Source organism: Eptesicus fuscus, unplaced genomic scaffold, assembly GCF_027574615.1.
Source record: "Eptesicus fuscus isolate TK198812 unplaced genomic scaffold, DD_ASM_mEF_20220401 scaffold_69, whole genome shotgun sequence".
NCBI lineage: Eukaryota > Metazoa > Chordata > Mammalia > Chiroptera > Vespertilionidae > Eptesicus > Eptesicus fuscus.
The window spans coordinates 1-21,119 of record NW_026557633.1 but is presented as its reverse complement, the minus strand read 5'-3'; the positions used below and the strand labels follow the sequence as shown (position 1 = coordinate 21,119).

Sequence of the window (21,119 nt, the reverse complement as noted above, 5' to 3'; positions counted from 1 at the left end):
TGTTTTTCCATTGAGTTTTAGAAAGAGTGGAAGGGAGGTAGGAGGGAGGGAGAGTGAAAGAGAGAGACATTGACTCATTGCCTCCCATATGCACCCTGACTGGGGCCCAGGGATCAAACCTGCAGCCCAGGTAGGTGCCCTTGACCAGGAATCAAACCCACCACCTTTTGGTGCACAGGATGGTGCTCCAGCCACTGAGCCACCCAGCCGAGGCTATGAGAATGTTGCCTTTTAACATAACTGATATCCCACTTTTATCTTTTTAATGTTTCTTTATTGATTTCAGAGGGGGGAGAGGGAGAGAGAGAGAGAGAGAGAGAGAGAGAGAGACATCAATGATGAAAAAGAATCATGGATCGGCTGCCTCCCACAAGTCCCTTACTAGGGATCAAGCCCACAACCTGGGCATGTGCCCTTGACTGGAATCGAACCTGGGACCCTTCAGTTCATAGGCTGATGTTCTATCCACTGAGCCACACCGGCCAGGGCAAGAGCTCTTTGTTAATAGACTATCAAAAAGCACCTCATATTGGGCCACAAGTGCTTTTTGTTTTGTCTTTTTTTTTTTTTTTTTTTTTTTTACTGAGTCCACTTCGAAAGAACGGGTGCCCTGTGGAATGATTCTCTGGTTCCCTCTTGGTTTTCTAGATCCTATAATATTCTTTGGTTCTCAAGATTCTTGCTAGAGACACAAGATGGCAGAATCCGATTCTTCTGACTCTGACCTGCTGTGGTATTTAGAGAAGCTCAGCAGAAAGGAATGCCACAGTCTGAGGAACCTCCTGGGACAAGAATGCATGGAGATTGGACTCCCGCCCATCCCCAGGCTCGAGCTAAGCGAAGAAAAGCCAGACCTGGCCCACCAGTTGACAACATCTTACGAGGCCCAGCACCTCTGGAACTTGATGTACAACATCTTCCACAAGATCCCGCGGAAAGACCTCTGCGAGACCATCAACGCGAGGCGGAACCGTGAGTAGTGGGTTGGGGAAGGACGGGGCAGTGCTTAGGAAGACGGGTCGTTTTGATCAAGTGACGTCTCCATCCCCCCCAAAGGGCCGGTCTTCAGACCTGGACGCCATTAGAGGACCAGTGGTGGCTTGGGTGTGGGTTTTGTCCCATCTCATGACTTTCTGATTCTGCCCATATTTTCTTCCCTCACGCTGACTGACTGAATGAAAGGAGCTGGCTGAAGGGTTAGACCTGCCCAAAGAAGGTACTGTCTGTGGCCCGGCTGGTGTGGATCAGTGGTTGAGCGTCAACCCATGCACCAAGAGGTCGATGGTTCAATTCCTGGTCATGGTACATACCCCTGTTTTGGGCTTGATCCCCAGCAGGGGTCATACAGGAAACAGCCAATTGATGTTGATGATGCTTCTCTCTCCTTGATGTTTCTATCTCTCTCCCTCTCCCTTCCTTTCTCTCTCTAAAGTAAAAAAAAACAACCAACACACAACTTTTTTTTTTTTTTAAGCCTACAGCACCCGGTATTCCCAGGCGGTCTCCCATCCAAGTACTAACCAGGCCCGACCCTGCTTAGCTTCTGAGATCAGAGGAGATCGGGTGCATTCAGGGTAGTATGGCGGTAGACCACACAACTTTTATCCCCCCGCCTTTTACAGTGCTGGCTGTACTTAGAAGAGATTGCAAGCATGATATTTTGGGATAGAACTGTAAGATTTGGCCAAAGAAATCGGTGGGGATGTGTGCAAAGATTATGGAGAATTAACATAGGAGGTACTCTGCTAAGCATATCATGTTCCTGGGCTGCCTCAGTCATTACCAAACTTCTCTCAAGTGGATGTAGTTGTTTATCCCAGTGGGAAGAAAGAGTATATGAGAGGCTAAGAGAAATCACCAAGGTCATGGATCTAGTTCAACGTGCCCCCGAGCTGAGGCTCTAAGCCAAACATAGCTGACTCCAAATGCCAGGGTCTTTTCTCATATCTTTTTTCATCCCTTATATGTTCTCCACCCATCTGGAAAGACTCAAATATTCAGAGGGACCATTGGGTGATTTCATAGCTGCAAAGGAGTCACCAGGTGATTTCACAGCTGCAAAGGAGTCACCAGGTCTAGACAACCATGTCTTCGGGTTGACTGCCATCCCTTGAACCCCTCCAGACAGTTACAACTCATCTTATGGAAGAAATATTTCAGATCCTCTCTGGTCTTCGCCCCAAATAAGTTATCGGGCATCCACTACTGAATTTGTTGCTGATTTTTTAAAATCATGATAATGTGGTCCCCGTGTTTACCACATCTTCTGATGTGAGACGTGAAATCGGAGATCGGTAACGTTTGGTGCATCTTTCCACACTTATTGTTGACAAAATCTCTCAAATGAAAAAGTGGATTGTAATTCGCCAAGATCGTTTTATGGGCAGGGTTCGGGTTTAGCACTGCTGACATACGATCCACCCCTATGTCCATTGCAGTGTTTCCAATTAGTGTTTTGGATTTCTTTAGACTAAGGGCCAGAGGTGAGATGACTGGGTCAGATGGTGGTTCTATTATTCATTTGTTTAGAGAACACTCCACACTATGATTTGCATAGTAGCTGCACTAATTAGCAATCCCACCCACAGTGCTTGAGGGTTCCAATTTCTCCACATCCTCGCCAACATGTGTTTGTGGATTTATTGATGATGGCCATCCTGACAGGTATGAGGTGATATGTTCCTGTGGTTTGGATGTGCATTTCTCAGATGACATTGGACATCTTTCCATGTGTCTGTTGGACATCTCTATGGACACACTGCTCTTCGGTCACTCCTTATAGTGTTCTAGAAATTGCTTCTCTATCTTCTGGCATGGATGTTTCTGGAGAAAGCGTAGGAAAACCTGTTTTGGGTTGTTTTCCTTGTTCATCCATTTCCTTCCTCGAGGAATCTGATTCTGAATCTTCACATTTCTTCTTCTTCTTTTTTATTTCAGTTAATCCTCACCTGAGGATATTTTTTCTATGAATTTCTAGAGAGTGGAAGGGAGGAGGAGAGACACACAGAAACATCTATGTGAGAGAGACGCATTGATTGGTTGGTGGCCAGGGATTGAGCCTGCAACTGAGGCACATGCCCTTGACCAGAATTGAACCTGGGACCCTTCAGTCTGTGGGCCGATGCTTTATCCACTGAGCCACACCGGCTAGGGCTGTCCCACTTTTTCTTTATTCGTTCCCGGTAGCGAATCTCTTGTAACTGTGTCTTTATGATGAATGCTAGGAAGTAGAGATCCTGGGGGAAACTGGTGTTTTGTGTGGTCTGTGTGTGTGTGTGTGTGTGTGTGTGTGTGTGTGTGTGTATCTTGAACTTTCATCTCTGTTCCGCATTTTTCTCTGCCCGGTTCTCACTGACTTAGGGAACAAAGAGGCACACAAGATCCTCATAAAGAAGAAACTCCAGGGGGAAAGGTGCCTTCGCAACCGCATCCATGACACATTCTGTCAGGACATGATCCTAGAGCTCGTCGGCAAATTCGACTTCGTCTTTCGCCACGTGAGTCTGGAGGCATCCAAGGCCCTGAACGTGTTTCTGATAGGGCAGCAAGCCTCTGGGAAGACGATGGTCCTGAGAGGGGCGCTGTACGAGTGGGTCAATGGCAACATCTGGGCGGACGTGTTCTCCTACGTGATTCACCTCCCTTCTCACGACCTCAACCAGATGACCTCCGGCAGCTTGGTGGAGCTGATCTCCAAGGACTGGCCCGAGGGCCAGGCTCCCGTGGCCGACATCCTCTCCGAGCCGCAGAAGATCCTGTTTGTCCTCGAGGACTTGGACGACGTGGACCTCACCTTCCGCATCAGCCGGCAGGCTCTGTGCACCGACAGCAGGCAGCAGCTGTCGACGCCCGTGCTGGTGGCCAGTTTGCTGACGAGGAAGCTGGCCCCAGGCTGCCGCTTCCTCATCACGTCGAGGCCCCAAGGCCAGGCCGTCACCTGGGATCTCATGAAGAAGACGGACACGCTCATGACCCTGTCGTTCTCCCGTGAAAAGAGGCAGAAGTATTTCACCTTGTTCTTCAGGGACGGCCAGCGGGCCGAGGCGGCCTTCCAGCTCGTGCAGAAGAACGAGCTCTTCTTGCACCTGTGCCAAGCCCCCATCCTCTGCTGGGTCACCTGCGTCGCCCTGAGGCGGCAGATGGACCAGGGGGCGGACCTGAAACGCTCGTGCCAAACGCTCACCGACATCTACACTCATTTCCTGGCTGACACGCTGACCTCCCAGGCTGCTGAGGGGCGCCCCCGGGTCCCCCTGCAAAGCCTCTGCTCATTGGCCCTGGAAGGATTGCTCCACAACACGCTGCACTTCACCGAGGAGGACCTCAGGAGCGTGGGGTTCAGCCAGGCCGACATCTCCACGTTGCAGACCCTGGAGATTCTGTGGCCCAGCAGCCACCTGAAAGGCCATTACAGGTTCATCCACACGAAAATCCAGGAGTTCTGTGCGGCCGTAGGGTTCATGCTGCCGCTGGCCGAGCGCGGGATCCCCTCGGCCTGGGGCCGGTGGAAAGGGAAACGGGAGCTGTCCGATGACCTCAGTGCGGTCATTGCCTCCATGTTGGGGCTCCTGAACAAGAAGAGGAGGCACACTTTCGAGACGGCCCTCGGCTGCCGCCTCCGGACAGACTCCGTCAGCCAGTACCTGCTCACGGAGATGAGGAGTTTCGGTGATAACGTGAAAGCCATTGGGCACCACACACCTCTGTTTCACGGTCTCTTTGAGAACCAGGAGGAGGAATACGTGAAACGGATCCTGGACTCCTTTCTAGAAGCGGCTGTTTATGTGAGAGACCACCGAGACCTGATGGTGTCGTCCTACTGCCTGGGGCGCTGTCGTCGTCTACAGAAGCTGAAGCTGACGGTTCAAAACATCTTTGAGAACAAGTCTAATGAGCAACCAACTCCTAGGTGAGTCTTCAAATTTGTTCCTTTTATTGTTGTTGTTGATACGATTCCAGAGGTCCCCGTTTCCTCCCTGTGCCCCCCTACCCAACCTTGGACCCCCTCTTCCCTCTGGCCATCACCACACTGTTGCCTGTGTCTATGGGTGATGCCTATAGGGTCTTTGGCTGAGCCCTTCACCGTCTTTCATTTTGTTGTTTCCTGTATTTCTGAGACCTGCCCATCATTCTAGTGCTGTTGACCATCCTGAGGCTGAAACTAAAGGTGATGCGGGCATCTCTAGTGACTGGCGATTTTTACAGTCTCTCGGCTGCAGTTTAAGTGAGGGCTTCTGGGTTGAACATCAGCCTCATTGACATCTGGGGCCATACACTTCTTTTCTGTCCTGTGCATTGTAAGCAGTTTCCTAGTAGCTCTGACCTCTACCCACGAGACACCAGTAGAAATGGCTCCGCTAGTTGTGACCATTAAAAAAAAACAAAAAAAAAAGGCATCAGACATTAACAAATATCCCAAATCACCCCTCGTTGATAACCACTGGCTTAACCTCACTCAGTTCTTCAGACCTACTGTGTGGATTAACTGAAATAATCTTTATAAATTGCTTCGGGATGTTCCTGATGGCATAGACTGTGCAACATGTACCATCAATACTGGTGTTATCATCGATATAGGTTCCAGGGATGAGGACGTGGACCTTTGGGGTGGGGCATTACTCTAATTACTATAGATAATTAGGGGGAAGTAACACTTGGCCAAAAACCTGAACTAAGTCAGGGAGGTGGCGAAAAGTGTAGATAGAGGAAATAGAAGTACAAAGGCCCTGATGTGGGAGTGTGCCTCAGGTGTTCAAAACACAGTAAGGAGGCTGGTGTGAAATGAAGTGAGTGTGTGTGTGTGTGTGTGTGTGTGGTGGTGGTAGTGGTGTGGGAGGAGAATAGTAGGAAATGAGGTTAGAGAGATAATGGGGGCTGATATTACAGGGCCTTGTAGGTCACTGTAATAACTGGTTTTAGCCAGAAAAGGTGGAAAACAAATAGAAGGAGACTGTTGCTGTGGTGAGAATAGACTTAGGGGTCAGGGCAAGGGCGGGAGCCAGGAGGCCCGGTAGAGGGCTACGGCACTAATTCAGGTGAGGGTTGGTGGTGGCTTAGATATAAAGGAGGGTGGGTGCCCGGCCAGGGTTGAGCATTGATCTATGAACCAGAAGGTGACAGTTCGATTCCCGGTCAGGGCACATGCCTGGGTTGCAGGCTTGATCCTCCATGTGGGGCGTGCAGGAGGCAGCTGATCAGTGATTCTCTCTCATCCTTGATGTTTCTCTCTCTCTCCCCTTCTCCCTTCCTCTCTGAAATCAATAAAAATATGTTTCAAAAAAATACTGGGCCCTGGCCAGTGTGGCTCAGTTGGTTGGAGTAGGGCCCCATACATGGAGAGGTGGCTGTTTGATTCCTAGTCAGGGCACATGCCTGGGATGTGGCCTCAGTCTCCAGTAGGGGGCATGGAGGTGGCAGCCAATTGATGTTTTTCTCTCTCTCTCTCTCTCTCTCTCTCTCTCAAAACAATAAAAACACATTAAACAATTACTGGTGTTTCTTAATCATGAACATCATCACACCCAAGAACACTGCACTCAGAACATTGTCCCTTGACTGTCTACAGACTCATCCATTCCTTTTGTGGGTCTGGATGTGTGGGGCGCGGCTACAGTGTTTGGACAAGTTCAAGCCTCGGGCTAATGAGAGGGCACAGTCCTCTCATGACCACGTGCAAGTCCCAGCTTGGAGGGCAGAGCCCTCCCAACACAATTAGAGCCAACAGCTGTAGTTGTAAGCTTGAACCTATGGTCCGAACACGTGGCCTGAGTGATGTGGGCTTGATAGAGTTCAGGTGCATGTAATTGAGTAGGATTGAAACCCAGAGAATGCTGTGAACATCTTGACCACGCCCTTACTTTGCCTCGTGGAATCTGGCTGTAAAATAAAGACACGGCTTGTAGTCCGTGGCGCTGTTGCTAGCTCTCCATCAGAGGGGAGGGTGTCCCACCCAGACCCAGCTTTCTTCTCTTGTCTGTCTGTTCTCCATCCTTCACCGCCCCCTCTCAGGGTCACCGAACCTGGCTGAGCTGGTGCGGCACGTAAGGGGCCCAACGTGGGCCTGAGTGTGCCATGGCCGCGCCGGCTCGCCACATGGATGTTGTTGTTGTGCGTGTGGCCGTCCTTTATTTCCTCCTGCCTGGCTCTAAGTCTGGGCTGGTTAACAGATGTTTTAGTGAATGCCTCGTCTTCTAAATTCCTGGAGAATTGCATTCTTCCTCCACGTAGAACAATCAAGAGCCTCGTCCACTGGAGGGATGTCTGCACTTTACTCCACACCAGGGGGACCCTCCGGGAACTGGAACTCTGTAACACTGACCTTGACGATACCTCCGACAGGGTTCTGTGTAAAGCCCTGAGCCATCCCGACTGTCAACTTCGGACACTCAAGTAGGTGTTATCTCAATCCTTTGGGGAACAGGAATAACTGGTGTGGATTTTTAAAATTCCTTTAAGAAAATCTTTATTGTTGAAAGTATTATATATGTCCCTTTTCCCCTCCACTGACCCCTTCTAGCCCGCCCCCACCCTCTGCTCCAGGCCTTCACCACCCTATTGTCTGTGTCCATGGGATATCTATAATAATAAAAGTGTAATATGCTAATCAGACTGGACAGCTGGACAGTCGGACAACCTTCTGGACGACCTTCAGGATGAAGCCAGGGCTGCGAGGGCTGAGCCCCTTGCACAAATTTCGTGCATCAGGCCTCTAGTATCTTATATAATAAAAGCCTAATATGCTAAGTGTCCGGTTGTCCAGTTGTCTGTTCAAACAATCGAAGTGCAATATGCTAATGATATGCTAAGGCCACTGAACTGCTCACTATGATGTGCACTGACAACCAGGAGGTAGACAGTCGATCGGTTGACCAGTTGCTATGATGTGCATTGACCACAAGGTGGCAGACGCTCCAACCGGTAAATTAGCTTTGAGCTCAGGTCCGACCAATCAGGACTGAGGGAGATGGACCCAACATGCCCTGGAGCCCTCCCGTGGTCCCTTCCTGGCTGGCCAACCTCCCAAGTCCCTCCCCGGCCCCAGTCATGCACTGGTGGAGTCCCTCAGCATGGCCTGCGCCCTCTCGCAATCTGGGACCCCTCGGGGGATGTTGGAGAGCAGGTTTTGGCCTGATCCCACAGGCCAGGCCGAGGGACCCCACTGCTGCATGAATTCGTGCACTGGGCCTCTAGTATATATATATATATTCTTTGGTTGATCACTTCCCACCCACCAACCCTCCCCCACAAAAATTCTTGCTCTCAGAAATTGCATTCTAACTACACAATAAAAATACAATGTGTTAGGCCCTAGCTGGTTTGGCTCAGTGGATAGAGCATTGGCCTGTGGACTGAAAGGTCCCAGGTTTGATTCTGGTCGAGGGCTCATGCCTAGGTGTGGACTTGATCCCCAGTAGGGGCATGCAGGAGGCAGCCGATGAATGATTCTCTCTCATCATTGATGTTTCTATTTCTCTCTCTCTCTCCCTTCCTCTCTGAAATCAAGAAAAATATATTTTTAAAAATGCAATGTGCTAGAAAAAAATAGTACAAGAGTCTAGATGCAATCTTTGGGGGGTCTGGGGGAAAACTGAGTTGATGCTTGATTAGGTACCAGAAAGAAGTAGAGAAATTGGCTACGTGTGTGGTAAGAAAGCACTCCTGGCGGAGAAGGTGGACCGGCAGATGCACTGTGGTGTGCAAGGAGAGTAGGAGGAAGTGAGGTCAGAGCCCTATTGGGGCCGAATCATGAAGAGCTGGGTTGTCCACTTAAGGGCTGGATTTTTATTTATTTTTTCTTTCTGGGCCAACAGTTCTTTTGAGTCCCGATTTCTATGTCCAACAGTTGTTTATGTGTACATCACAGCAATGATATTTCAGAGGGTTCTTTCCAAGTCAACAGTCTGATTGGGGGATTAGCAGAGGTCGTTGGACTTGCCAGGGAATCGAAGATGCTGAAAGGTCTGTGGAGAAATGGTCCACACTCAGAAATGTTCTAGAATGAAGTAGGGTGGCAGGGAAACCCGCAGAGAAGATGTGCTCGTCGGTCGAGGACCTTGACTGGAACTCTCCTGCTGTTTCCTCTTCGGCAGGTTGACCTATTTCTCGGTCGACACCAGGTTCGAAGACCTGTTCAAGGCAATAGTTCACAACCGGAACCTGACGTGCCTTTGCCTGAGTTGCATGCCCATCTCTTTGAAGGTGTTCTCGCTTCTGCACCAGGTCTTCACCAATCCGACGTGCAGCATCCAGCACCTGAGGTGGGTTGCCACCCAACTGAATGTGCATTGTGTGTGTGTGGGGGGGGGAGGGAGTTGCGGGGGGAAGAGCTGGGTGTTCTGGGGGCTCTTTGGATAATACCTCCTGCTACTTCTCCTTGAGGCCACGTTCCTAGAAGGTTTTTGGCTCGGGGTTTATTTCTCTCCCACGAACATCAGAGTGCAGAGAGGGAAGACGGCATCGTGTGGGCAATGAGTAGAACGTTAGACAAAGTCAGAAAGTTAGTCAAGAGCCAATTATGCAACACAACACAGGTTATTCCGGGGTGGGCGGGGGGGGAATCAGAGGTCACCGTAAATGTGATGGAACGCTGAGTGTCTTGATACCCGAGTTAGAATTCTGAAACACAGGGATGATGCATATGGATGGGGGTGGGGGTGGGGGTGGGGGTGGGGGGAAGAACTGCCTACTCCATCTCCAAACTTGCCTGAATTTGAACTTGGAGAACTGCTGTGGGGCAAGATCGAGAAGCGGAAGAAGGATGTTTGTTGCTCATATTTAGTAGGTGTCCTCTCCCTCGATGGGAGCTGGTTCCTCTCGAAAGAGAGATGGCTTGGAAACCTGGACAGCCTCACCCCATCCGTGTGTATTTCCTCCTACAGCTTAATGAAGTGTGATTTGGAAGCCAGTGCCTACAAACAGCTCGCCTCTCTGCTCATCAGCAGCAAGAACCTGAAGAAACTGACCTTGTCCAAAAATGCGCTGAGCAGGGACGGGATGAAAATCTTCTGTGACGCTTTGTTCCATCCAAACTGTGTTCTTGAGTCGCTGGTGTAAGTCGGCTTATTTAATCCCACCACGTACGCATTTGGACCGGAGCATGAATGTCTGAGCATGTGGTCAAAACACCATTGTGGGTGTGGCAGAGGCCACCGGGTAGCTCTGTTGGGTAAAGGATCATCCTCATAGGTCAAGGTTGCTGTTCAGATTCCAAGTTAGGGCACATGCCCAAGTAGTGGGCTTGATCCCCAGTAGGGGGCGTGCAGGAGGCAATTGATCAATGTTGCACTTTCACATTAATGTTTCTCTCTCTCTCCCTCTCCCTTCCTCTCCTCTCTCTCTAAAAAGTCATTTTTTAAACAAACAAAAAAAGGAAATCTGAGGCTGAGTCCCAGTTTTAAAAAGACAACCAATCCTATATGATAAAGATGTAATATGCAATGGTTGTTACGCTGTGAAGCATAATGACCGACCGCATAACGACCAGATCACGGATCAGCAGGAGGTTGGGGCAGTGAGCTATGAGAGGTGGAGAGCTATTGGTGAGCTATTGGTGCACGGATTCGTGCGCAGGGCTACTAGTGGAAGTATAAGTGAAACAAATTGATGTTTTTCTCTCTTCTCTTTCTCTCTCTCTCTCTCTCTCTCTCTCTCTCTCTCTCTCTCTCTCTCTCTCTCTCTCTCCTCTCTCCTCTCTCTCTCCCTTTCTCTCCCTCTCTTTCTCTCTCTCTCTGTCTCCTTCTCTCTCTCTCTCTCTCTCCCTTTCTCTCTTTCTCTCTTTCCTTCTCCTCTCTCTCTTCCTTTCTCTCTCCCCTTCCTTTCTCTCACTCTCCCTTCCTCTCTTTCTACAAACTGATTAAGCCCAGGATGGTGTGCCTCAGTGGTTAGAGTGTTGGCCCTGATACCAAAGGGTCTCAGGTTCTATTCCCTGTCAAGGGCACCTACCTGGGTTGCAGGTAGGAGAGGCGACCAATCCATTCCTCTCTTACACTGATGCTCCTCTCTTCCCCTACCCCCTCCTTTCATTCCCTCCCTCCCACTTCTAAAAATCAATGAAAAAACATCTTCAGGTGAGGATTAGCAATAAATCAATGGAAAAAAAACACACACAACACTACACACAATGAGGGGGAAGTATAACAACGGTGAAAGCATGGTGTTGGGGGTCAGGCAGACCTGAATTGTTGTTCCCAATGGGCTATCTACGTAGCTTTCCTCAATTTGCCTTTTTCATGTCAGGAGAAGGGAGTCATCACACTCCCAATCCTATGGCTTTGGAGGGAGAGTTAAATATGGGGTTGTGCAGGCTCAGTACACATCTGGGCCATGGCAACTGACTTGATAAGAGCGAGGACTCATCGTTACTTTCTCGATAAGTAGCCGTGATGGGTGTCATGAGGGATGTGATGTCACTGAGAGTACAAGGAAGGATGCCAAGAAGAGGAAGGTGTGGAGATAGGGTGCCTTGAAGTAGGGACTTCTGTTTATTCCAGTTTCTACTTCTTTCAAGATGGTAGACAAGGGGCTATGTCTACATTTCTTTATTTCTTCTTATTTATTGATTTTGAGAGAGAGAGAGAGAAACATGGATTTGTTGTTCTACATATTTATGTATTCATTTTTTTTAATTCTTGTGTGTGCCCTGACCAGGAGTCAAACCCTCAACCTCGGTGTATAGGGATGATGCTCCAACTTAATGAGCTACCGGGCAGTGCATAGTAGGTGTGTTGGTGGTGGGTTGTTGTTTTTTTATTTTTTGGTTTTTTTTTAAAATATATTTTATTGATTTTTCACAGAGAGGAAGAGAGAGGGATAGAGAGCCAGAAACATCGATGAGAGAGAAACATCGACCAGCTGCCTCCCGCACACCCCCCACTGGGGATGTGCCCGCAACCAAGGTACATGCCCTTGACCAGAATCGAACCTGGGACCCCTGAGTCCGCAGGCCGACGCTCCATCCACTGAGCCAAACCGGTTTTGGCGGTTGTTGTTTCTTATTGTTGTTTTGTGGTGTGTGTTGTGTGGGTTTGTTTTGTTGTTGTTTTTGTGTGTGTATGTGTGTTTTCTCAGTACTCAGAGGATTTCAACACACGACACCAGGAACTAAAACAACTCTTGATAGTCATGATTGTTCATGTATTATCCTGTAGAAATATTCATGTGGTTGTTTCTAACACCAGTCCCTCTGGTAGTATTACATGGTATTCTATTGTTTTCTTATTTTTTAGGTCAAATGTTTACAAATGTTCTATTAATTCCTTCTGTTCATAACTCTATAATTTCCCCCTCATCTTTGACACTTAAAAATTATAAACCTTTGCCCTGGCTGCCGGGTGGCTCCATTGGTTGGAGCATTGTCCTAAACCACAAAAGGTTGCAGGTTCCATTCCCAAGCTGGGACATAACTAGACTGGGGGGCGGGGGGAAGACTCGATCCCTGGTCAGTATGCTTATAAAAGACAAACGATGGAAGTATTTGTCTCACATTGATGTTTCTCTCTTCTCTCTCTCTCTCTCTCTCTCATCAATAAATCCATACCCTCAGGCGCATCTTTAAAAAATGATCAACTTTTCATAAAGGCATTCAAGCTTGTAATCAAGCTGATTATTCTCCACATATGAGATCCTAAGGCTCTAGCCCCTCGCTCTGTCATTTAGACTTAATGGTCTTGCTCAGTGATTTGAGGAGGGAGGATAATACATGTTCTTCTTTCTAACTCCAAGTCTCAAAATATACATACAATTGTCTTCAGAGGCTCGTTATTCTAGGATCTTTCTGGTCCCTGAGGAACCCAGGAAGTAATTAATTCCAGTATGACTTAATTTTCCTCCTGTTCAAAAAAGGGTCAGAAGTTATTGGCTCAATACTGACACTCCCAATAGGTGTAATGTCACCTCAGAATGCCATCTTCATGATTTGTTTCCTGTTTGATTTTTTTTGGACAGATTTGAGATTTGATTCACATACCATAATATGCACTGTACAGTTTACATTCATCCCTGGCCGGTGTGTCTCAGTGGTTAGAGTGCTGGCCTGGGCACGGAAGGGTCTTGGATTCAAATCCCAGTCAAGGGCACCTACTTGAGTTACAGGTTTGATCCCAGGCCCCAGTAGGAACGCGTGCAGAAGGCAACCAATTCGTGCTTCTCTCTCTCTCTCCCTCTCCCTTCCAGTGTTTCTCTTTAAGAAAGTCGAAGGACTTGTATACATGCATATACGCATAACCAATGAACATAGACACTGGGCGGGGAGCGGGGGCATGTGCCAGGGGTACGAGAGGCTGGGGGGAGGTCAATGGGGGAAAAAAGGAGACATATGTACTATTATTTGTAATACTTTATTTTTAAAAAAATATATTTTATTGAATTTTTACAGAGAGGAAGGGAGAGGGATAGAGAGTTAGAAACATCGATCAGTTGCCTCCTGCATAACCCCTACTGGGGATGTGCCCACAACCAAGGGGCATGCCCTTGACTGGAATCGAACCTGGGACCCTTCAGTCCTCAGGTCAATGCTCTATCCACTGAGCCAAACCAGTTAGGGCTGTAATACTTTAAATACTAAAAATAAAAAAATAAAAAAAATCAATGAAAGAAATATCCTCAGGTGAGGATTAACAAACAATAATGATAAGGTCCACATTCTAATGGTCTTTCCATATGCTCAGAGTCCTATAACCATCACCACTATCTAATTCTAGAATATCTCAGGTGGTTGAACTGTGTTATTGACTCAGAATCTTCTTCCTCTCCTCCTCCTCCTCCTTCTCCTTCTCTTCCTCCTCCTTCTCTTCCTTCTCCTTCTCCTCCTCCTCCTCTTCCTTCCTCCTCCTCCTCTTCTTCCTCCTCCTCCTCTTCCTTCCCCTCCTCCCTTCCTTCTTCTCTTCCTCCTCCTCCTCCTCCTCTTCCTTCCCCTCCTTCTCCTCCTCCTCCTTCTCCTCCTCCTTCCCCTCCTCCTCTTCCTCCTCTTCCTTCCCCTCCTCCTCTTCCTCCGTCTCCTCCACCTCCTCCTCCTCCTCCTCGTGTTTTTCTTTCCCCGCAGGTTGCTCTTCTGTTCTCTCACATTACGTTCTTTAAGCTTAATCGCAAAAAGTCTCGTCCTCACCGAAACTCTGAAGCATCTGGATGTGAGCGTGAATAACATACGAGATAACGGAGTGCTGGTGTTGATGATGGCCCTGGTGTTCCCAACCTGTTCGGTGAGAGAGCTGGAGTAAGTCTTGCCACCGCAGTGTCTTTCTTGGATGGCCGTGTGGCTTCCGAGAAAGGGTTTGGGGACGGGAGTTGTCTTGTTGTACTGTTGTGACTCCTCACCTGAGGATTTTGTTGTTGTTGTTGTTAATATTTACAGAGTGGAAGGGAGGGAAGGAGGGCAGGGGAGAGAGAGAGACAGAGGCACATAGAGAGGTGGATATGAGAGAGACACATCGATGGGTTGCCTCCAGCACGTGCCAGGCATGGAACCTGCAGCTCAGGTACACGCCCGTGACTGGGAATGGAACCCTCAACCCTTCGCTACACGGGCTGAGGCTCTGGCCACTGGGCCAACAGCGGCCAGGCAATGATGTTGGCTGTGGACGTGAGTAGGGACGGCAGAATCATGAGCATCAAAAGAGGTTGCCGAAAACAACTCCTTGAAGCTCAAGTCTAGCATCACAAAAACACAGACCGGGAATGGCATCTGATCGCTTCATCAACCACATAATTGTCTAGCAACTCTGCTGTACGCCGGAAATGGATACAGAATATTGAATATCCACTGGAATTTAAAAAAATTTTTTTTATGTTATCTGAGTCATCAGACAAAAATACTTACAGCCCAGCTGGCATGGCTCAGTGGTTGAGCATCAACCTATGAACCAGGAGATCATGGTTCGATTCCAGGTCAGGGCCCATGCCTGGGTTGCAGGCTTGATCCCCAGTAGGGGGTGTGAAGGAGGCAGCCGATCAATGATTCTCATCATCGATGTTTCTATCTTCCTCTCTCCCTCTCCCTTCCTCTCTGAAATCAATAAAAATATATACAAAATGCTTACAGTGTTCTGCCTCAGTTTCCCTGATTCTAAAATCATAATAGGAGCTGAGTTAATATCCAGTTAGTTTTGAATATTACCTGACTGTTCTTTTTCTAACTTTTATTCTTGTTGTTCACACGATTGCTGATGTTCCCACTTTCCCACGTTGCCCCCCATCTACCCAGTCCCTGCCACCCCTTCTCTCTGGCCATCACCACATGCTTGCCTGTGTCTATGGGTGATCCATACATGTTCTTTGGCCAAGTCATTTACCTTCTTTTATCGATCCCTCTTCCCCCTCCACTTTGACATTTGTCAGTATGTTCCACGCTTCTGTGGCTTTGCTTCTATTTTGTTGGTCAATTTTGTTCCTTAGATTCCACATGTAAGTGAGATCATGTGGTATTTGTCTTTCTCTGACTGGCTTATTTCATTTGGCATCCTAGTCTCCAGGCCCATCCATGCTGTTGCAAAAGGTAAAATTCCCTTCCTTTTTACTGCCACGTCGTATTCCATTGTGTAAATGTGCCACAACTTACTTATTGGTTGATTGATTAAGGCATTACATGTGTGTCCTTATCCCCCATTGCTCCCCCACCCCAACCCCGCTCATGCCCTCACCCCCCTGGTGTCTGTGTCCATGGGTTATGCTTATGTGCATGCATACAAGTCCTTTGGTTGATCTCTCTCCCTTACCCCCACCCTCCCCTGACTTCCCTCTGAGGTTTGATGGTCTGGTCGATGCTTCTCTGTCTCTGGATCTGTTTTTGTTCATCAGTTTATGTTGTTCATTATATTCCACAAATGAGTGAGATCATGTGATATTTCTCTTTCTCCAACTGGCTTATTTCGCTTAGCACAATGCTCTCCAGGTCCATCCATGCTGTTGCAAATGGCAGGAGTTAATGTGCCACAACGTTTTAATGCACTCCTCTACTGAGGGGCACGTGGGCTAGTTTCCAGATCTTGGCTATGGCACGTAACGCTGCTGTGGACATAGGGCTGCATACAGTCGTTCTAACGGGTGCTTCGGGATGCTTAGGATAGGTGACTGTTGTCTCCACGGAGTCCCTTCTTCAGGGACATCAGGAGGGAGGCTCAGGGACACTCGCCACTTCCTGCTCTGAGACCCTTTGAGACGGGCGGCCGTGGTTCCAGCTCATTCCCTCTCTGCAGGATATCCGGCTGCTTTTTCACGGCTAAGGGCTGTGAGTACATGGTCTATGTGCTGCAAAATAACCCCAACCTGCAGAGCCTGGAGCTCGGGAGCAATAACATCGGGGACGCGGGAATGGAGCTGCTGTGTGGGGCTATGAGACATCCAAACTGCAATTTGGAGAACATCGGGTAGGTCCCTGGGCGGGGAGGGGAGCTCCTGTGTAGGCTTTGGAAGAGCTGAGGGGATAAGGACAACGGGAAAGGGGAAGTGCAGACCCGGATGTATTGGTCTGGTGTTCGGAATGACGCTCTATGGGCACGGTCTCTAGGGCACAACTTGGGAGGGAGTGTTCGGGGCACTCGTCCATACCCATGTGCTTGGCCCCCTAGGCCCCAAGGACTGCCCCCCTCCCGTGTGCTCTCTTCTCAGGCTGGAAGAGTGTATGCTCACCGGTGCCTGCTGCGCAGCCCTCGCCTCCGTTCTCAGCAGCAGCAAAACTCTGAAAAAAATCAACCTGCTTGGAAATAAGTTGGGCGACGAAGGAATTGTGCACCTTCTCGAGGGCTTGGCTCACCCAGATTGTGTCCTTCGGACAGTCGGGTGAGTGGGCTCTGTCCTGTGGGCGACTGGGACAATTCTGTGACGAGATGGTCCAGGCTGCACAGGGTGAGGGCAGAGGCTGTGGCCAGCGCCAGATACCTAGAAAGTGAGAAGAATGGTCTTCTCTGTTGGGATATTGAAAATATACGTAGTCCTGGCTGGTGTGGCTCAGTGGATAGAGCATTGGCCTGCGAACTGAAGGTCCCAGGCTCGATTCCGGTCAAGGGCACATGCCTGGGTTGTGAGCTCAATCCCCAGGAGGGGGTGTGCAGGAGGCAGCTGATCAATGATTCTCTCTCATCATTGATGTTTCTATCACTCTCTCTCTTCCTTTCTCTCTGAAATCAATGAAAATATATTTTAAAGAAAAAGAAAATATATGTAGAACCCTTAGAGCTAGGACCCAGCCAATGAGAGTAAAAAGTAACCCTTGGACCCTGAACGGTGACTCAGTTGGCTAGAGCATCATCCCGAACACCAAAAGGTTACGGGTTTGATCCAAGCTCAGGGCACAGGCCTGGGTTGTGGGTTTAATCTCTGGTCTGGGCACCTACAGGGGGCAAAAGATCTCTCTCTCTCTCTCTCTCTCTCTCTCTCTCTCTCTCAAATCAGTATCCTTTAGTAAGAATTGAGAAAGAAAAATTTAAAATCCTGCATGGCAGTAGAGTTTGTTAGCCGGGCAGGAGTAACTCTCTTACCTGCTCTTGCATGAAGGGAATGGGCATCACCTCATTGTTGCCTATTGGTTGTAGCCAATCACAGGTGCCACCCCCACTCAAGGGCATGAAGACCATTGAAAACCAGCCTGGAGGTTGCCAACCACCATTTCTATAAACGTTGTGTCCACACGTCTACACACTTCTGACAATACCTCCCATCCTATTCCTACTTGCCTTGTTTTTTCTTGGGCTTGTGTTGTTCCATATTATTTCCCCTCCAGATTTATCGGGGTGTCACGGACATGTAACGCTGTGTAATGACTTGATATATGAATAGATTGTGAATTGAGGACCACGATCTGAGTAGTTAACATATCCATCCCATCACTTAGTCACCACCGGTGTGGGTGTGAGAACTTTTAAGATCTACTCTTAGCAATTTGTTTTACTCCATTATTATTATTGACACTATTACAGACGTCCCCATTTCCCTACCTTTGCCCCCCTCCTCCCAGCCTCCAGCCCCCATCCCCTCTGGGTCAGACTGTTGTCTATGACCAGAGGCTATGATGCGTATCTATCCTTTGGCTAATCTCTTCACCCTCTTTCTCCAGTCCCCCTTACCCCCATGGATCTGGGATCTGGTAGTCTGTTCCATGTATCCATGCCTCTGTATTTTGTCAGTTTATTCAGGTCATTTACATAAGTGACATCATATGGGATTTGCGTTTCTCTGCCTGGCTTATGTCATTTAGCATAATACTCCCCAGAGTCCACATGAAAGACTCCCGAGAATGCCCGAGAATGATGAATGGGGAAAAGGGTCCCTGAGGCCACAAAGCCAGACTAGAGCACGGAGGTTACCGGAGTTCTCCCTCGGTGTGTTCTCAGGCTCGACATAAAGGATCTGAACGCAGAAACCATGACGTTGTTCACGACCGTCACACAAAAAACCTCCCACCTGCACGTCACGGACCAATCCTGGGCGAAGAAGGAAGGCAGGGAAGTCAGCTGTAACCTGGGGGACGTAAGCCTTTCTCGGTCCGTCCTGCGGCTGCCCGACCTGCCCTGGCATTTCCCCTCCTCAGACTCCAGAGGAAATCAGCCACCGCTCTGAGGACCTGCCTCCGTCCTGCCCTCCCCACAAAGTGTGGGGCATGAATTCCCATCGCGGCTGGGATGCAGGAGAACGGGTTACGGGTTCTTGTCCATATCTGTTTGGGGACTTGATGGAGTCAACCACTTTCTCTATAAGCTCCCACACTGTCCACAGGAGCAGTAAAAGCACTCTGCGAAGTAATAAAAGGTCACAATGCATCGGGAACAAGTCCCCTTCTATCGGGGGCCGTGTGGAGCCACTGATTGGAGACCCTGGTCCCTTCACTCCTGTCCAGTGGAGCTGCCAACAGCTTCCCCTCAGCGTCCCCTGAGAAGAGACTCAGTCCCATTCCCACCTTTGTGTTTCCACATCGACTGCCTCATCCCGTCTCCTCTCGCCTCCACTGGAGCTGGTTCCCTGTCTTCCCCGGCTCTGCTCACGCAGGTACAGGTGTCCCGTGGGGCAGAGCGACTTCCCCTAAATTCCAGGATCTGTGCGATCCGTGTGCCTCATTAAACCCCTCCTTTTATTACTTCTTTCAAGAGGGGAAGTGGCACAGCTGGATCTGGACCAAGGTTCCCGGCTGTGACAGCACATGTGTGGCCCCCATTGGGGGAGATTGGGGGACACGGTGGGAGTGCCCAACCGGTGAACGGGAGCCATCATGGAAGTTGGGCGGTTTGAGGTGCGTAAGGGCTGAACATCTCTTTCCGGAGCACAAGTCCGTTCTCACCAACAGGGGTCAGGGCTCTCTTTTCTCCACAGGTTTGCTGACAGGCGTCTCTCCGTTCGGTCCATCTGTCCTTCTGACCTTTCACTCTCTCCCTCGTCCCATTTGTGATCTCCTGTCCTCCCGTGGGTGACGCTCAGCCTCTGACTCCCCGACATCCCACCCTGCCCTGTCTCTAGGTGCAGGGAGTACGGCCACAGCATTTCCCACCAGGTTTGAGACAATCACTCTCCCACCAGGAATGTATGAGAGAGAGGAGCCCACATTCCTGGGAACAGTTGGTTTTGTCTGACTGTCATTTCACCATGCGGGGAGGTGGCACCAACATCACATTGTGGCTGAACTTGAACGTCCTCTCTAAAACTGGTGGGCAATTTCCATAAATGTGTGGACCATGTACCATCCTCACCAGGAGGATGGACTGGACTCTTGTTCATGAGGGGGTGGACTCTAGTAAGGTGCCAGCGTCCTTAACTACTGGGACCCTTTGGCTATTAATGGATCTGTGGGCAGAGACCTGTGGGATGAGAGGAAGTGCCTGGTCTTTGCCCCTGGCTCCTGGCACTGAGCCCCTAAACCCTGGGCACCTCCTGAGTGACAGGTGTCTTTGGGAGGCTGATGAGGTGGCTCTTGGCTGAGGGCCTGGAGGCTTCAGGGTGGGGGCTGGTCCCCAGAAAGACCAAGCTGGTCAGAGGGCTGGAACGTTCAGGCCCTAGAAGGAGGCGGAGCAGGAGGAGCCTGAACACCCATCTCTCCTCACCACAGAGTCCTGGGTGCAGGGACCCTGGGCCTGCGGGGCACTGACGGCAAAAATGAGCCCCGATACTGTCAGACGGGGACGCCCAGAGAATGAGACCACAACTCCCACATGGAAACAGCAACAGGCATAGTGTCCACAAGAGCAAAGAAGCAACGGACGATGGGTGCTGGGCCGCATCCGGGCCTGAGCCCAGGCTGACCTGCCCCAGGAAGCTCGCTGTCCAGGGTCCGGGAGAGGCGCTGCATTAGGACACGGGACAAGGCCTGGGGGATGGGAGTCCCTGTGACCACAGGTCCTGGTGGGACAGGGTTCCCCTGAGGGACAAGGTCAGAGGAGCAGAGAGGTGACCCGGCCCAGGAGTGACCACGTCAAACCCACGATGCACTGAGCACTGACCAGGCCCAGGCCCCGACCACGCTCCGTCCTCACAGCCCCTCCCGTCCCGCCTGCAAAGAGCACAGAATACACAGGAATCTGCAAAACTCTTGGAGCTTCCGTTTATTTCCTCTCAGAAGACATTTAATTACAGGGTCTCCTTTAATGACCGTCACCAGGCACGGGAAGAATTGAAGAACCAGGTCAATGCACAGCCTCATTTCAATACGGAGCAGGAAGTTGTCACTCAGAGCCCCCAGGGAGGAAAGGCAGGGAGGGGAGGGGGAGGGCCCAGCTGCCTCTGCTGACAGGAAAGTGTGGGGAGCAGGGCCAGGTGTGCACCCCCATCAGAGGTTCCTGAGTCAGGAAGTGGGAGCGTGGACACACCTTCCATCACTCAGTCCCCACAGGGCAGCTCCTCACGCTGTGGAGGACAATCATCATGAGCAGATCCAGGGCAGTGGCTGGAACTGGTGACATTCTCAAACCCACTTCATGCTCACAGTGTCCCACAGACTCCCCACCACCCAGGCCTCCCTCTGCCCACCCCTCCCCACGGCAGGTCTCACCTTTAGAAGCCGAGAGAGACACATCAGAGCCCTGGGCGCTGTCACTGCCTGGGGGGGACACACCAGGACGGGGTCAGAGCCCAGGACAGGAGACTAAGGAGGAACTATGGGGGGGGTGTCCCCCATGGCTCCCGTCTGCACTGTCACAGGGACTCAG

At 49.9% G+C, this 21,119-nt stretch overlaps 1 protein-coding gene, 1 long non-coding RNA gene and 1 other non-coding gene across 3 annotated transcripts; 1 reads left to right on the top strand and 2 right to left on the bottom strand.

Moving 5' to 3' along the window:
• The first annotated feature begins 695 nt into the window (after positions 1-695).
• Positions 696-18,826, top strand: NLRP11 (NLR family pyrin domain containing 11). Its single transcript, XM_054713492.1, has 8 exons — positions 696-972; positions 3,361-4,909; positions 9,090-9,257; positions 9,879-10,049; positions 14,039-14,209; positions 16,188-16,358; positions 16,600-16,770; positions 18,321-18,826. The coding sequence occupies exons 1-8, from the start codon at positions 696-698 to the stop codon at positions 18,544-18,546; spliced, it is 2,904 nt and encodes a 967-aa protein (XP_054569467.1). The 3' UTR covers positions 18,547-18,826.
• On the bottom strand, positions 1,473-1,591 carry LOC129148509 (5S ribosomal RNA). The gene has a single exon (XR_008555480.1). It is a non-coding gene; the product is annotated as a 5S ribosomal RNA (ribosomal RNA).
• A 1,675-nt stretch (positions 18,827-20,501) lies between the features above and the next one.
• LOC114229940 (uncharacterized) lies at positions 20,502-21,099 on the bottom strand. The gene is made up of 2 exons (XR_008555479.1): positions 20,963-21,099; positions 20,502-20,817 (listed from the first exon to the last, which is right to left on the bottom strand). It is a non-coding gene; the product is annotated as an uncharacterized LOC114229940 (long non-coding RNA).
• Positions 21,100-21,119: the final 20 nt, after the last annotated feature.

Excerpts from the sequence above, each read along its gene's own strand:
- NLRP11 (XM_054713492.1), top strand. The coding sequence starts at position 696 with ATGGCAGAATCCGATTCTTCTGACTCTGACCTGCTGTGGTATTTAGAG. Across the intron at positions 16,359-16,599 it reads TGCAATTTGGAGAACATCGG|GCTGGAAGAGTGTATGCTCA; the intron begins GTAGGTCCCTGG and ends CTCTCTTCTCAG. Across the intron at positions 16,771-18,320 it reads TGTGTCCTTCGGACAGTCGG|GCTCGACATAAAGGATCTGA; the intron begins GTGAGTGGGCTC and ends GTGTGTTCTCAG.